The sequence below is a fragment of the Paramisgurnus dabryanus genome, chromosome 3 (assembly GCF_030506205.2).
Source record: "Paramisgurnus dabryanus chromosome 3, PD_genome_1.1, whole genome shotgun sequence".
Classification (NCBI taxonomy): domain Eukaryota; kingdom Metazoa; phylum Chordata; class Actinopteri; order Cypriniformes; family Cobitidae; genus Paramisgurnus; species Paramisgurnus dabryanus.
Window position 1 is genome coordinate 50,987,936 of NC_133339.1, and position 13,969 is coordinate 51,001,904.

At 36.6% G+C, this 13,969-nt stretch overlaps 1 protein-coding gene across 1 annotated transcript in view; it reads left to right on the plus strand.

Annotated features, from left to right (window-relative positions):
• Positions 1–13,969, plus strand: part of LOC135761081 (uncharacterized) — an 84,758-nt gene that overhangs the window by 61,787 nt on the left and 9,002 nt on the right. The window contains exons 14-16 of the mRNA XM_073814133.1: positions 1,264–1,364; positions 1,469–1,588; positions 1,691–1,904. Coding sequence (XP_073670234.1) covers positions 1,264–1,364; positions 1,469–1,588; positions 1,691–1,904 — 435 coding nt within the window. The remainder of the gene's footprint in view (positions 1–1,263; positions 1,365–1,468; positions 1,589–1,690; positions 1,905–13,969) is intronic.

Below are 13,969 nucleotides of genomic sequence, written 5' to 3' on the forward strand. Positions count from 1 at the left end.
CGTTATATTAAAACACGTTATGAGATATCGCCATTGATATATTTATAAGCAGCATGCAAAAACATCTCTCTGACACTTAAAAAAAACTTTTATATAGTACTGACAAGCACAAAGTCTAATAATAAGCGAGTGCTCGTAGCGCGTTAAGATTAATAGGGAAAGCAATAGTAACATTATTGCCTCCGGCACTCGGCCTGGAGGAGCTATCTTATAAATGGCGTATTTTAAGTATATAAAAATACTCACTGTAAAAAAAGGTGCTGTATTACATGAAATATTACTTACTGAATTTAATTTAAAATGATTTTGATTTAAAGCACATGTAATTCGCTTAAAACCTATTAATATATACTAATTTAAATCAAAAACTTAAATAAAATAATTAAAACTAGCAAAATTTAATTATGCTTCATTTAATTGGGGCCATAATCATTTTTTTCAGTGAACATGGACATCAGAAACAGACATCGCATATGGTCTGAACTGATAAAGTTTGTATAATCTCTACCCTCTACTGCTATTTTTAGCACCAGATTAAGTGGCTCATGTTGCGAGTTCGGTATCATGTATGTAAAATGTCGGAAAGACATAACATGTTTAAAGTTTGGATTTTTAAGACCCAGAGGAATAAATCGGAGCAGTTAATTTTCCATACCGTTCAAGGATTTCTTTCAAAGTCCCTTTTTTTATGAGGGGTGGTACGTTTGAAAGGACAACTTTCCAGGAAGGATTTGACAAAGGCATTACCGATAGAAAGTTGTCTTTCACAGCAAGTCCTTTCTCTAACAGCTCATCAACCATTGAAACTTCAAGAAATATAACAAGTGCTCTGTTCATTCTTGAGGCAGATTTAATATTTAAACACCGACCTGTTCGCTGATCGCTATCAATACGTCCTAGGTTGACATGGAATCATCTGCCGAGCTCCATACCTATGCGCGATTTTCTACAAAATTAAACTGACAATTTGCTTTAAAAACGGTTTAAATGTTAAGAGAAATACAAAAACAAACACCAAGGGAAATCCCCAAAACGTGCTCCGATCCAAACACTCTCGTTGCTACCCACAGTCCTGAGAGAGAGAGAGAGAGAGAGAGAGAGAGAGAGAGAGAGAGAGAGAGAGAGCACTCATGTATGATGTTTTTGTGTATCCAGAGTGAGTCTTGTCTCTGTGTATTTTAGTTTTGATGATGAGAGATGAGATGTGCTGTAAATCAGTAGGAACTGATCTGTCCTTGCTGGATATTGATGATTTCATCACAGAAATCTCTCAGCTGAAGAAAGAGGTGGCGTTGCTGAAGAAAGATGTGGCGTTACTGAAGAAAGAGATGTGGTCAAGAGGAGATGAAGGACTGAAGAGAGAGGTTTGTACAGCTTAAACATCCTTTACTTGTTTGACAACAATAAATAATTTATAATCTTACTCTGTGTGTGTGTGGATGTGGTTTGTTGTGAATCTTCCACACAGGACTCAGAGCTCAGTTTGAGTTTACTCTGTAAATCAGTAGGAACTGATCCGTGCATGCTGAAAACTGAGTTGCTGGAGACGAAGCTGAGGTCAAGAGGAGATGAAGGACTGAAGAGAGAGGTTTGTACAGCTTAAACATCCTTTACCTGTTTGACAACATCAAATCATTTATAATCTTACTCTGTGTGTTTGGATGTGGTTTGTTGTGAATCTTCCACACAGGACTCCGAGCTCAGTCTTACTTATACTGAGTCAAAGCCCACAGATGCTCAGGACACTGATCAGGACTTACAGGATGAGGAATCTACTGATCAAACCTCCACAGAGTCTCTGGATTCTGTCTGTAACGCTGGAGAACAGCAGCAGATCCTCACTGGACACACAGAAGAGGAAGATCACACTGGTGTTGAAGAGGAAAGTTGGGATGATGATTTTGGTATGTTTCTTTGTGTTGTCTTCTCACTATTTACTTTTATGCCCATAGGCGTAGCTTTAAGCTGTTAATAAATATATAACGATATATTGACAATAAATATAAACAATAGTTATCTTAAAGTTAAAAGGTTTAATACCTTACCAACTATATACACTTCAAAAGTAAAAAGAAAAGTGAAATTCCAAGGCAGTAAACATTACTTCAGGTGTACATTAGGTACATTCAGAGGCGTCATGCCCATTCAAACTGAGGGGGCACCTGCCCCCTTGGTTTTTTTGAGCCAATGGATTTTGCATCCAACCTCAAAATCAAATAAGCGTCCATTAATCTGTTATTTGACTTTTAATCTGTTAATATGCACAGTATTATACATTCTGTGCTGCATCCTTGTCACTTTTCGGAGATTTTCGCCGTTTTGATCGTGTTTTGATCATGTTACAAATTTATTCTGGCGGCAGCTGGCGCTGCAGTCAGAGCGCAGCCGCAGACGTCATCAGTGTCTGGGCGCGCTCACGAGCTCTCTGCTGTTGCTGGCTTGCTGCTGCATTTGGCTATCTGAGGAATTAAAACGTGTTAGAAACGCTCACAACATTTCCAAACCCCAGTACGGTAATGTGCAGTTAACCTCCTCTGTGTAGAAAATGTATGGTTTTAAATGTGACCGTCTCAACGTTATATTAGCAGAGATTCATCTTCTTGGCACAACGCCAAAGTTCGCCAAAGTTCACGCGGGCGCGGAATCTCACATGCTCACATGAGGTAAAATTTAATGCAAAAATCCGTTCCTCTAATAATTTTATCTAAACATATTTTTTAAAATCATTATTGAACATTAAAATCAATCACGTGGCTATAGCTTATGTCATTTTCGTTGTTTATATACTTTATGGATTTAAAATTACATTAATTTTATATGATAATGTAGTTGCTTTGCAAAATGCATTAATTACACAATTAAACAAGCCATTAAGACTTAAATAAAACATGCCGTTTCAGATGTGAATATGATGCAAATGTGTCATTATTCCGATTGAATAGTATTTGATATGAAAGTTAGTCATCACTTTTATTTTGGAGGTTTTTGCATGAAAGCAGGGGTGTTCAGATTGTTAGAAATGTAAGTGCCATGGAAAAGACTGAAAGCTCTATAATATTTCGTTTGATGTCTGTGTATGCACAAATTTCTGTGAGCTGTTGACACTGTGCCCCCTTAAAAAAAATTGGTGCATGACGCCCCTGGGTACATTTATACAATATAAGAAGCACCCAGGTGTTGTTCTAGAAACGAGTGCTTGAGGATGCTTTGAAAGCTGATGTGCTTGGGTTGCTATACCAACATCTGCAGAATGGCTGTCTTATAAGTATCTGATTTTGCAGATCATTTCTTTAATCAACGTCACAAATAATTATACGTATTCCACCATTAATATGCATTAAGTGTGAACTGGTGAAAAGGTAATCAAGTCTTATGTTGTGTTTTTTACATAGTTTTATTTCATTAAGGTTATATGTTATGTTCAAAACGAAATTGTTAGTCAAAACAGTTAGATGTTACAGTATTAGTCCAAATTCAATGGTGTGTTAACACAGCACAGGATTTAGTGTTCAAACTTACAATCTACAATGATTTTTCACATACAGATGTGGCCTTTAAAAACGCGCGTTTTCTCCCGCGGCATTCGCCAAATCGTCTCGCGGAGTCACGCAGAATTCTGCAAGTGTTTTCGGGGGGGCTACTTTCCCTTTTCCCTTAATGTGTTTCGCTTCACAGAAAATCCACCAGGTGGCGCATAAAAAACTACATTTTTATATGCGTTGTCATTGCGGTTGTTTCCAGAAGTTAATAAGGGCATTGCTGAATATTTAACATTTCTATTAAAACAGCAAAGTGACGTCAACCACTTCTTGCCAGCATAACAGCGCATACATATATTAAGATGACTGTACGTGCAATGGGCATTTATACTAAGTGCAACAAAGAATTTAGTGTGAGCCTAATACACTTAACTCTATTTACAATGAATATCTTAATTATTTGTGTTGTCGAATTTTGACACCGTTTCATTGTTTGTTCATAATATTAATAATTATGTCAGTTTTTCTAAAAGTATTAATATTTTAAAGAGATTCATGTGGTATAAAAATACATGTTTTAAAGTTAAAAATGTTGTAAAAATATATTAGTATTATTGTTCTTAATATATTAAGAACAATAATATGACACATGTATATTGCGCTAAATTGCTTTACATATGGAAAGAGGAATTGTTCTCAACCACCACCAATCAAGTTTAAAAAATATTCTTTAAAAACGGCGTTTAAACCCACGCAGAGCGAACAAGAAAACATGGGCCTATGCTTACATACTGTACAGTGGGCATATGATATCTTTATTTAGTTTGACATATTTAAAACTTTAATAATACCTTTCTTGCGCATATAGGCAGTCATTGTTATGATTTTTTTTAATCCTTTTAGCCGTTATTCATAACAGTAAAAATATTCAGTGGCTTTGTAAATATATTACTAAAATAATGGATTAAAGTAACTTTATAAAATCTCTTAATGTCACTTATGTGTTTTTTAGTTGGTCAAAACAAAATAAATGGCTAGAAATAGAACAGACATTTTAATTTAAAACGTACATATATTATAGGCGTATATTATAGGTCCTTCCAGATATCTTATCTCAGACGTTCGCAGTCAACACTTTTAAAACGTATTTATATAAAATCTAATATATATATTAAAAAACAAAGTTTTAAGTTAAGACAATAATAAATATGTTTATTTTTATTGAAAGAAAAACGTAGAAAATGTTATTATGGGTATAGTTGATGCAAATAAAGTGTGCAGTATACAATAAATGCAAACAAATTATTTCTAAAAGTGGCAAGATTTTAAAAAGATAAAGGTGGTATAAAGAAAGACATGAGAAAAGTAGAGGTATGCAAAAGAGCACAGTTTAGTTATTGTTAATTAAAGCGGTTTTATACACCTTTGTTTGAATTGACAAGCATTTTATTCGCCACTTTCAACACATTTTGTGGTTGATTTACTAATTTATTACAGAAAATTGTTGTCAGAAGCAAAGCTATTGTACAAAGCATCTTTATATGTATGTTTTAAAGTTAAAAATGTTGTAAAAAATATATTAGTATTCTTTTATATTAAGAATAACAATATGATACATTTATATTGCGCTAAAATGCAATATACATTATTCTGCAATATAAATTATTCTCAACCACCACCAATAAAGTTTAAACATTATTCTTTAGAAAAAAAACGGCGTTTAAACCCGTGTTGCGTGGAGCGAACAAGAAAACATATGCTTACATGCTCAATCGGCATATGATATCTTTTTTATTTAGTTTTACAGTTTTAAAAGTGGCAAAAAAGTTCTTAAAATCTAATGAATACTGGTTTTGTAAAATGTATATAACTGCAGATGCGTGCGTGGGATCCGGGCAGGTATCCTTTCCTTCAGACCTTGAAGCATGGTCGCGGGAAAGCGAGAAATATATTTTTTTTAAGTACAAATATTTTGCACAATTGATATAGCCTATTACTTATGAATATTTTAGGAAATTATTTTTGACACACGTAGGTTATTACGTGTATTTTGGATTTTAATTTCATTACTGTCTGTGCCTATCCGTGGCCTCATCCGAGCGCACTTTCTTTGCCTTGCGTCTTTTGAAGACATTGGTAAGCAGCACCATGACCCAGAAAAGACTCACACACCTTCCCCTGATGCATGCCCACACAGAAATACTGAACTTCCTGGACATTCGTCCCCTAGCTCATGAAAACGCGAGTTTTTTCTGCGCGAGTAAAGAGCGCATTGATAATATGCGTATTAACGGAATGACAACGCGGGTTTGTTTATTACATACATGGATGCGCAGCAGCACAAAAACGCTTTTTAATATGAAAAATTAAAGGATTAAAATGTAACAGATTATTATTGAGTCTCTTGGACATAAATGATGACCAATTATGAGAGGTTAGAAGGCTTAAATAGCTGCTTCATCTGTAGCTAAGTAAATAAATGCTTTGCTTTAAACAAATGCATCTACTTTTAAATGTTTTTTTTTTAAATGCTACCCAACGGATTTATTGTATATAATGACTCTGCACCTGTAGATATGGTGAGATGAGAAAACATTTTAAGTAATTCTTTAAAAAAAAACATTTCGCTGTCCAAGTGCTGAAATGGCTCTCCACACGTTTGTAAATTCTTTATCTTTTGTTTGTAACAAATAGAGTATTTTTACAGTACAAACCTTATATAAAGCCTATTCTAAAAATGTAATTATACACCATGTATTTCTTTATAAAAGTATACAATATCAGAACTAAACCCATCATTATTTTTGTTCAAATTATGAATTATTTATAAGTTTAAAAAAGACAGTAATAGTACTATTTAGTAAAAAAAAGATCTATATAAAAATATACTAGGTATGTTAATGTGAGAATATTTTACATCTGTCGTGTGATTCTAACTTAAAAACGAAAGTAAAATATGTTCGTCCGCATGGACATTGAAAATTGTGAAGTTTAATTAATATTATATGTTGTTATACTATTATATGTTGTATGTAAATTGTAACGAAAGTAATTCCCCTTGGGATAAGTATTTTTGCTTCTGATTAATAGCGCATATTCATCTGAGAACTGATGATGTCTGTGTGTTTCAGACCCTGGCTGTGTGCCCTGAAGTGTATATGACAATAAAGTAGTAAATCTCAATATATTTATTTTTAAAATGTATTTTAAATAGGCCTATAGGCTCATAGGCTTTTTGGTAAAAAAATTCACAGCACCCCCTGTTCAAAATGACTTCCAGCGGCCCTGCCTTGACGCTTTGTGTGTTCGACTGTCTGCGCACTGTCTGCCGAACTGTCTGCGCAGCGCCACATAGAAACGCCCTTTGACTCTTTAAGGCAAAGTACCAGCAACATGAGCAACAAGGGTTACAACATAACCCTTTCATTGTTAAGTATGAGAAATTAAAATGAATTAAATCACGTTTAAACGCCACAGAGATATCAGAGCCAGCAGTCGATTTCTGATGCGCTTGCCGAGGCGAGGCTGCGCTGGGCGGGGTGTGAGCGCTTAAGCGCCGGTGATTTTCTGGAGCTCATATGGAGCTCATCTCCGTCCGAAAGTGTCAGAGCACACGTTTAAATAGACGCTATCTTTATTAACCGACCGCATATTTAAACTTTAAGCACATACATTCACGCCTGAACAACTCTTACAATTACATTTTGTGACCAAATAACAGTAATATTAGGAGCATTTTGCTGTCAGAAAACATAGCTGTCATAACTCCACATATTTACCTGATTTGTCTTAATTAGTTCAGTCAACATTAGCCATTCTGAATGTTGACTGGATTTGAAAATAACCATTCATTTAATGTTTTAAACACAGATTTATCTAGACTTAAAATAATATGTCTTCTCAACTAGCTCAAAAAAAAAAAAATTGGTTTAACTTATATATTTTTGCCCGTCCAACATTTCATTAATTGGATTTTTTACAGTGTAGGTTATATCAACATATGTCAAATTAAGTTACCTGATATCCACTTAATTTTATAAGTTATAAACATTCATTTACAATAACATCCAGCGTATGTATTAGGCCTATTTGCTTAAATTACATTTTAACAAAGAAACTGCAAGGGTTGATATTAAAACCCAACACGCTGCTGAAAACTGGATAAACCGGTTTTCTTTGATGAGGTGATCGATTAGCATTGGGGGTTGGCAAAGAATTGGCAGACCTAGGGGTGGGTGGTTTTTAATTTCTTGACTCTGTGTCACTGGTAGCTGCTAAAACAAGCAGCTAAACCATGTACAATTAATTACATTTTGGAATTATCTTCCTTCATGTCTTTTTATTTATACACTGTAAAAAATATTTTCTGAATTTTTAAGTAAAGTTAGCATTAAATATGTTTTACAACCAATTGGTTTACAAACTCTGGGATGTTTGTGATTATCATCATTCAGAAAAGTGGTGCTTGTGTTTAGACTTGTGTTTTACGTGATTAAATCAGGAAGATTACATTAGTTTCTTTTCAGTGTTGAACAGTTTGTCATCAAAATGCAAAAATATAGTATATTTATAAACATCGCTGAAACAAAGAGTGAATTAAAATTAAAAAAGTAATAAAGTTAAAGCTGCTGATAATTTTGTTTATATTTACTAGCATTTTCTGAGTGAAAAATGTTTAGATTTTGTTAAGTAGCCTAAATCCTACTCCAATTTATTTCAGTGTAGGTTTCTCATTTTTATCAGCTTTCTTTTGCTTTTTAAAGGGCCGTCTACCTTTGCTACCACCAGTGCTTTAATGTGGGCCGGTAGGCGCCAGTACTCAGTACCGCCACTTCCAAATATAGCTCTTGAGCGTACCACCACCTCTCCCTGCGTTCAGAACGTACTTCTAGCGTACCAGAACGCTCATTTGCACATCTGTTTAAATCAGAGGCTTAATTTAATTATTTGGCTGCGCTGCCGCTTTTCAAAGCGCCCTTCACAATAGCTACCTAATTCGTCCCACCGAGAGCAGAGACTACATTACCCATACACCATTGAGTTTTACAAGTTAAAAGCGCATGCGTAGCTTTTGCTGCTGTCAATAGGCTTGTTCGACTTCATGCGGCGCCCCGAGAATCGACAGCCGGAAGACGTCACAGTATCGCGAGAGCGAGGCGAAATATGATTTCTTGAATCATTCTCGCGGTACTCTGACGTCATCCGGCTGTCGGTTCTTGCGGCGCCGCATGAAGTCGAACAAGCATGGTGTTAACAACGTGGTTTGGAGAGGTGTGTGAAACGCGCAACCATAGCTGCTCTAATACTTAATATGTCCTCCTGGTTTTAGACTCTGAGGAGTAAAAGAACAAGGTCAGAATCAGAGGACTCTCGCTGGCTGACATCCCACCAAGCCAGAATGATATCGCTGCAGGTCATATGCAAACTTTTTCCAGTACCCTTTTGTAGGTACGTGACAATCTCTGCTGTCGCGGCTGTCAGCTTGGTTCCCCTCGACGCAACTTCGGATTTCCTCAGACGATGTGCAGTGTAAAAACATTATTGAAATTGTATTACACATACTTGCTAAACTACAAGTGAACGAAATTTCAATGAATTTGAACGACGCGCACAGGAGTTTTACCACACGCAAAATGGAAAACAATGGGACAAAATAAAGTGATGACTTTCGAGTTTCAAATGGCCAATATTTTGTTATTCTTGAACCCATAGACATGGTCTTGGTGTCCAGAGAGTATCTTTGCCCGACAGCGACAATATGTTATTAAAAAATAAATAACATCATTATGGATAAATGAGTGCTTGCAGAATATATATGTTTGAGAATGCTTATCAGTACTTTTTTGTTTCTTAAACTTTAAAGATGAATATTCTCCTTTAGAGATGGGCAATTTTCAGCAATAGCACATTATATTCAAAATTTTGAGCTCATAAAAAAGATTTTTCGCTTATTTAAATGACTTTTTTATGTTTTTATGCACGTTTAGTTTTGGTGCAATTTCATCAAAAGCTTGTAATTAGGAAATACACACAACATGCTTAACGTATATTTTATATATGTTAAAAATGTTGTAAAAATTGCGTATTCTTATATAATAAGAATAACAATATGATATATTTATATTGCGCTCAAAATGATTTAGAAATGGAAAAAGGAATTCTTCTCAACTACCACCAATAAAGTTTTAAAATTCTTCTTTAGAAAAACGGCATTTAAACCCACGTGCACCGAACAAGAAAACGTATGCTTACATACAGTCCGTGTATGATATCTTTTTTATTTAGTTTTACATATTTTTATTTATATGCATTTAATAATAGTCTACCGTAAGGTCATAATGTAGCTACACACTGTTAAAATTGATTCAGTGGCTTTGTAAATATCTCTAAAATAAATGATTAAAGTAACTTAATAAAATCTCTTAATGCAGTAATGCGATTTTTTTAGTTGGAAAATAAATTACTAAAAATAGAACAGATATTTTGTGTAAAATGTACATATATTATTTGATGTATACGCCTTAATAATATAAGTATTACATTTACAGATTATTTTAGTCAATATATTTAAAAAGGTCAGAGTAATATATTTAAGTTTTTAAAACTGTAATAATTGCATATTTCAAATTATTATTATTTCTATTTGACATAAAAAAATGTGTTAGTTTTACGCCTAACTTGAAGTATGATTTACTTATATTTTCACATTGATATTATTTGAGTAAATGTAGGCAAAAAATTAATTAATAATAAGTAGAAAAAATGTCAATTTTAAACAATCACATAGCCAACGGTTTTTAATCGGCAACAAAGAAACTGCGCATTTTGCCGATGACAAACACCTCAGAAACTCCTCGAATTTATGAATATTTACACTCACAATATGATTTTATTTCCTTAGTACAAGTATAACATATTATACAAATTCTCAGTGCAATGTATTAAACACCAATGCATACTTTTTTATCGTGTTTCATACCATGTAAAGGGAAACATGATAATATAAAAAGTAGCCTACTGTTCAGTAATGCAGAAAAGCGCACCACAACCATGTTAAAGCTATTAAAACGTTCAGATGCAAAAATGAACTAAATGTAAAATTAGATAAACTAGTTAATGATATTGCGTAAATGCGCTCGGTCTCTTCAAAGGTCTTCGCGAATTATTTTGTTAAAAGACTCGATTATCATACATCACGTCTCTTCTACTGTAAGTACACGGAAAAAAATAAGACAAATGATGCGCGTTTGAGTCGGATTTTTATGAAGAATATGTGACTGTTTATGTAACTGGCAAAAGAAAACTTCGCCAACAAAATGTTTGCCAAAAAGCATGCATTTGTATGACATCAAAGTCTATCGATAATCCGTGTCATGTTACTTCAATATCATACAGCCCAGCATGAAGTCAAGCACACACATTGTCGTCAGTATGGCCTACAAGAAACACGCCTGCCCTCTACAGGTTTTTATATTTCCTGCGTCCCCCACCGAACCCCCCTTTTGCGGGATCTCGCAGAATTTCGGAAGTCTCCGCGGCATTCTGGTCTCAGAGATGCGCATTTTTAAAGGCCACATCTGTAATGTATTGACAGGACAAATCTTATTGTGAGGTTATGATGTAATATTATGATGGACTGTACAGTACCAAACTCTACTCTATTAGTAAGTGTCTGAAAATGACCATTTGTGTTATGTTATATTGCAGTACAATACCTCTTGATGTGCATTATATCACCCGCGGGAAGACTCGCTGATTACAGTCTACACACTAACCTTGTGATCAATATAATAGCTGGGTGATTCTCACGAAAACTTGGTTGTAAAAATGTCAAGCATGAAAATGTAAAAATTGCTTAAATGTACTTTTTTTTCCACCAGACATTAGAAACAAAGTCTGAAGTATATGGGAACATTAATTTAAAAACTTTTACTTATCATTTAACACTTTTTGTAACATAATTTCAAAAATAAGTCCTAAAAAATCTCATTACCGCAACAGTCAGAAAACATCAACACTGTTAGAAAAGCTAATATATTTTCACATTTTTAAAAATTGATTATTAATAGTCATGCACAGTAAATTGAAATTCTGAAATAATATTTATTTTAAATTTAATGTTTTTTTTATTTTGTTTTATTTAGCTCATATACCGCAACACCTTCCACAATTTACAACAATTTTTTTTATATATTTCGAAGAAACCTGACACATTTTCAAAATGACATGACAAACCTGAAAGAACATAATTTGGAGATTCTGCACATGCATTTAAAATCAAAGTATTATGCTTCTATTAATGAAATTAACATTTAATAAGCATCTGTTGCGGTAATGATACATAGGTTTCGGAAATGAGGTTAATTATTTCGGTAATGAGAATACGTATACTAGCCTGAGATTTTGTTAAAAACAAATTTTAAAGTTAAAAGTCTGATAATATTTACAGCATCATGCGTTCAAGTTCAAAACTGTTTTATTGTGTAGTCTTTGAAAAAAATATTAAAGAAAAAACATGAGAACAGGAAGGCTTATATTAATATTCCTTTGTGTCATATTTAAGTCCCCATTTATGCATTTAACATACTGAAATAAGATGGTCTTGATGACATATGCTGCCTACAAATGCGAGCTCTGAAGGCTGCAGCCCTCGGATTGAGAAATGACCAGCTAATGTCAGCTGGATATCACAAAACATTTGTGTAAATAAGATGAAAAATATTTCCTTGCTGGATATGATTTGGTCTTCTGACCTTTTACCATTCTGTATCTGTTTCGATTAGAGAGAGAGAGAGAGAGGCTGTATCCGAAAGTTTAGACAGCTGACTTGTTCCCTCGCTGCCTTATGAGACAATGACTTTGGCTGCATAATGGCAGCTCCGAGAAATGCTTTAGGACAGACTTCATAGGCAGCAAAATTGAATTCAGGTTGAAATGTAAGCAGCCCTCTCTGTGTTCGGGATGTTGCAAATCTGCTTGTGGTGCGGAGGTCTGATTGACCCACCCAATTCACACAAGCTCTGTGTGCTCTGCTTGGGGCTTCTCCACCCAAAGGCGGCAATTGTTGGCTCAGGGTGTCCCTTATTGTGAGGATCTCCCGATGAAGGTGCTCAGGACCCGGCTCAACATCGCCCTTGGAGGTTTCTTACTGCAGTGTCCCACTGCCGGCAAAGAGCCGCTGGTGGTCGTCCTCACCTCGCTCAACCGGTTCAGTTTGTCGCCGAGTGCTTGTGTCCTGAACCGGGAGCCGCCAGGTCTGTTTCCTTTGGGTTTCCGGCGGAGGAAGATGAGATGTCTCTGACAGCGTTGGATGGAGACTGGGACCAGGCTCCACGTGGTGCATCAGACACACAGCCATCCTTCTACAAGGAACTGGTGCGCATTCTCTTCAAAGCCGTGCAGGACTTGGAGATTGAGTGGAGCACCCCACAAGAACCCCAGAGAAGCAAGCTTGACTTTTGTTTTCTTCACTCAGGCCGCCCCGCTGATGCTCGGAGGAAAGTCACCAAAGCGTGGGCTACCTCTTCCCCATTTTTTTTCTTAGGTAGGCTACCTGTGTATTCCCCCCATCAAGGACGCTGTGGCTGCTCACCTCTGCCCCTTGTCCACTTCCTTGGATGGTGTGGCACAGCTTTGAGGGTAGTGAAGCCTCATGACAGCACACCTGTCCGAAAAAGCATCCCCGCGCCGAGAGAGGCTCTGTCTGCATTGCACACTATGGCGGTCCTACAGATCTTTTAGGCGCAGGTGCTTAAGGCTCTGGATGAGGGCAGCATGGATCTAAATACCTTCAGGGATCTGAGAATGGTTACGGATTTCACGCTAAGGGCCACGAAGACCACTCATGGTGGCCATGCACAGTCACGCCTGTTTCTCCATCCGGCCTGTTTGGTGACACGGTGGGCACAATCACGGAGCATTTCTCGGAAGCGGTGAAGAGCTCTAAGGCTATGAGCCACTTCCTACCTCACCACCCTGTGTCTCATGGACCAGAACCGGTGGTGCATCACAAGAGTCCCTGGCACAAATCCTCCAGTATATGATGCAAGAAACTGGGTCCTGGGGGACTGCCGTCCGTAACGAAGCCGCTCAAAAACAGAGCATTTTTCTCCTCAGTTGGTTTTGTGTTGCTCGCCCCAGGGCCCGTCCTCACATAAGCGTCTACAACACGCCCTCCCCCACTCTCGAACACGACCCACATGCTGCGAAGACAGCAGAGGCGGAAAGGGTTAACGCACAGTCCTAATGAATTGCGCAGCAACCCGCTTTCTGTCACAGCGCCGGGCGCTTTTAGGCCATCCTCTCTGGTGTCTGTGACTCACGCACTGCGCAGAAAGGAGGTGCCACCTTTAGTCTCCCTTTGTCCCTCGCCCCCAGGCAGCAATCTGACGCTGCAGACAGCGCGCGTTGTGCGGTCGCAGGTAGCTGAGATGCTGGCACGCATGGGATCCAACTTTGTGGATCTTGTGATCCAACTGATGTTGCAGCGC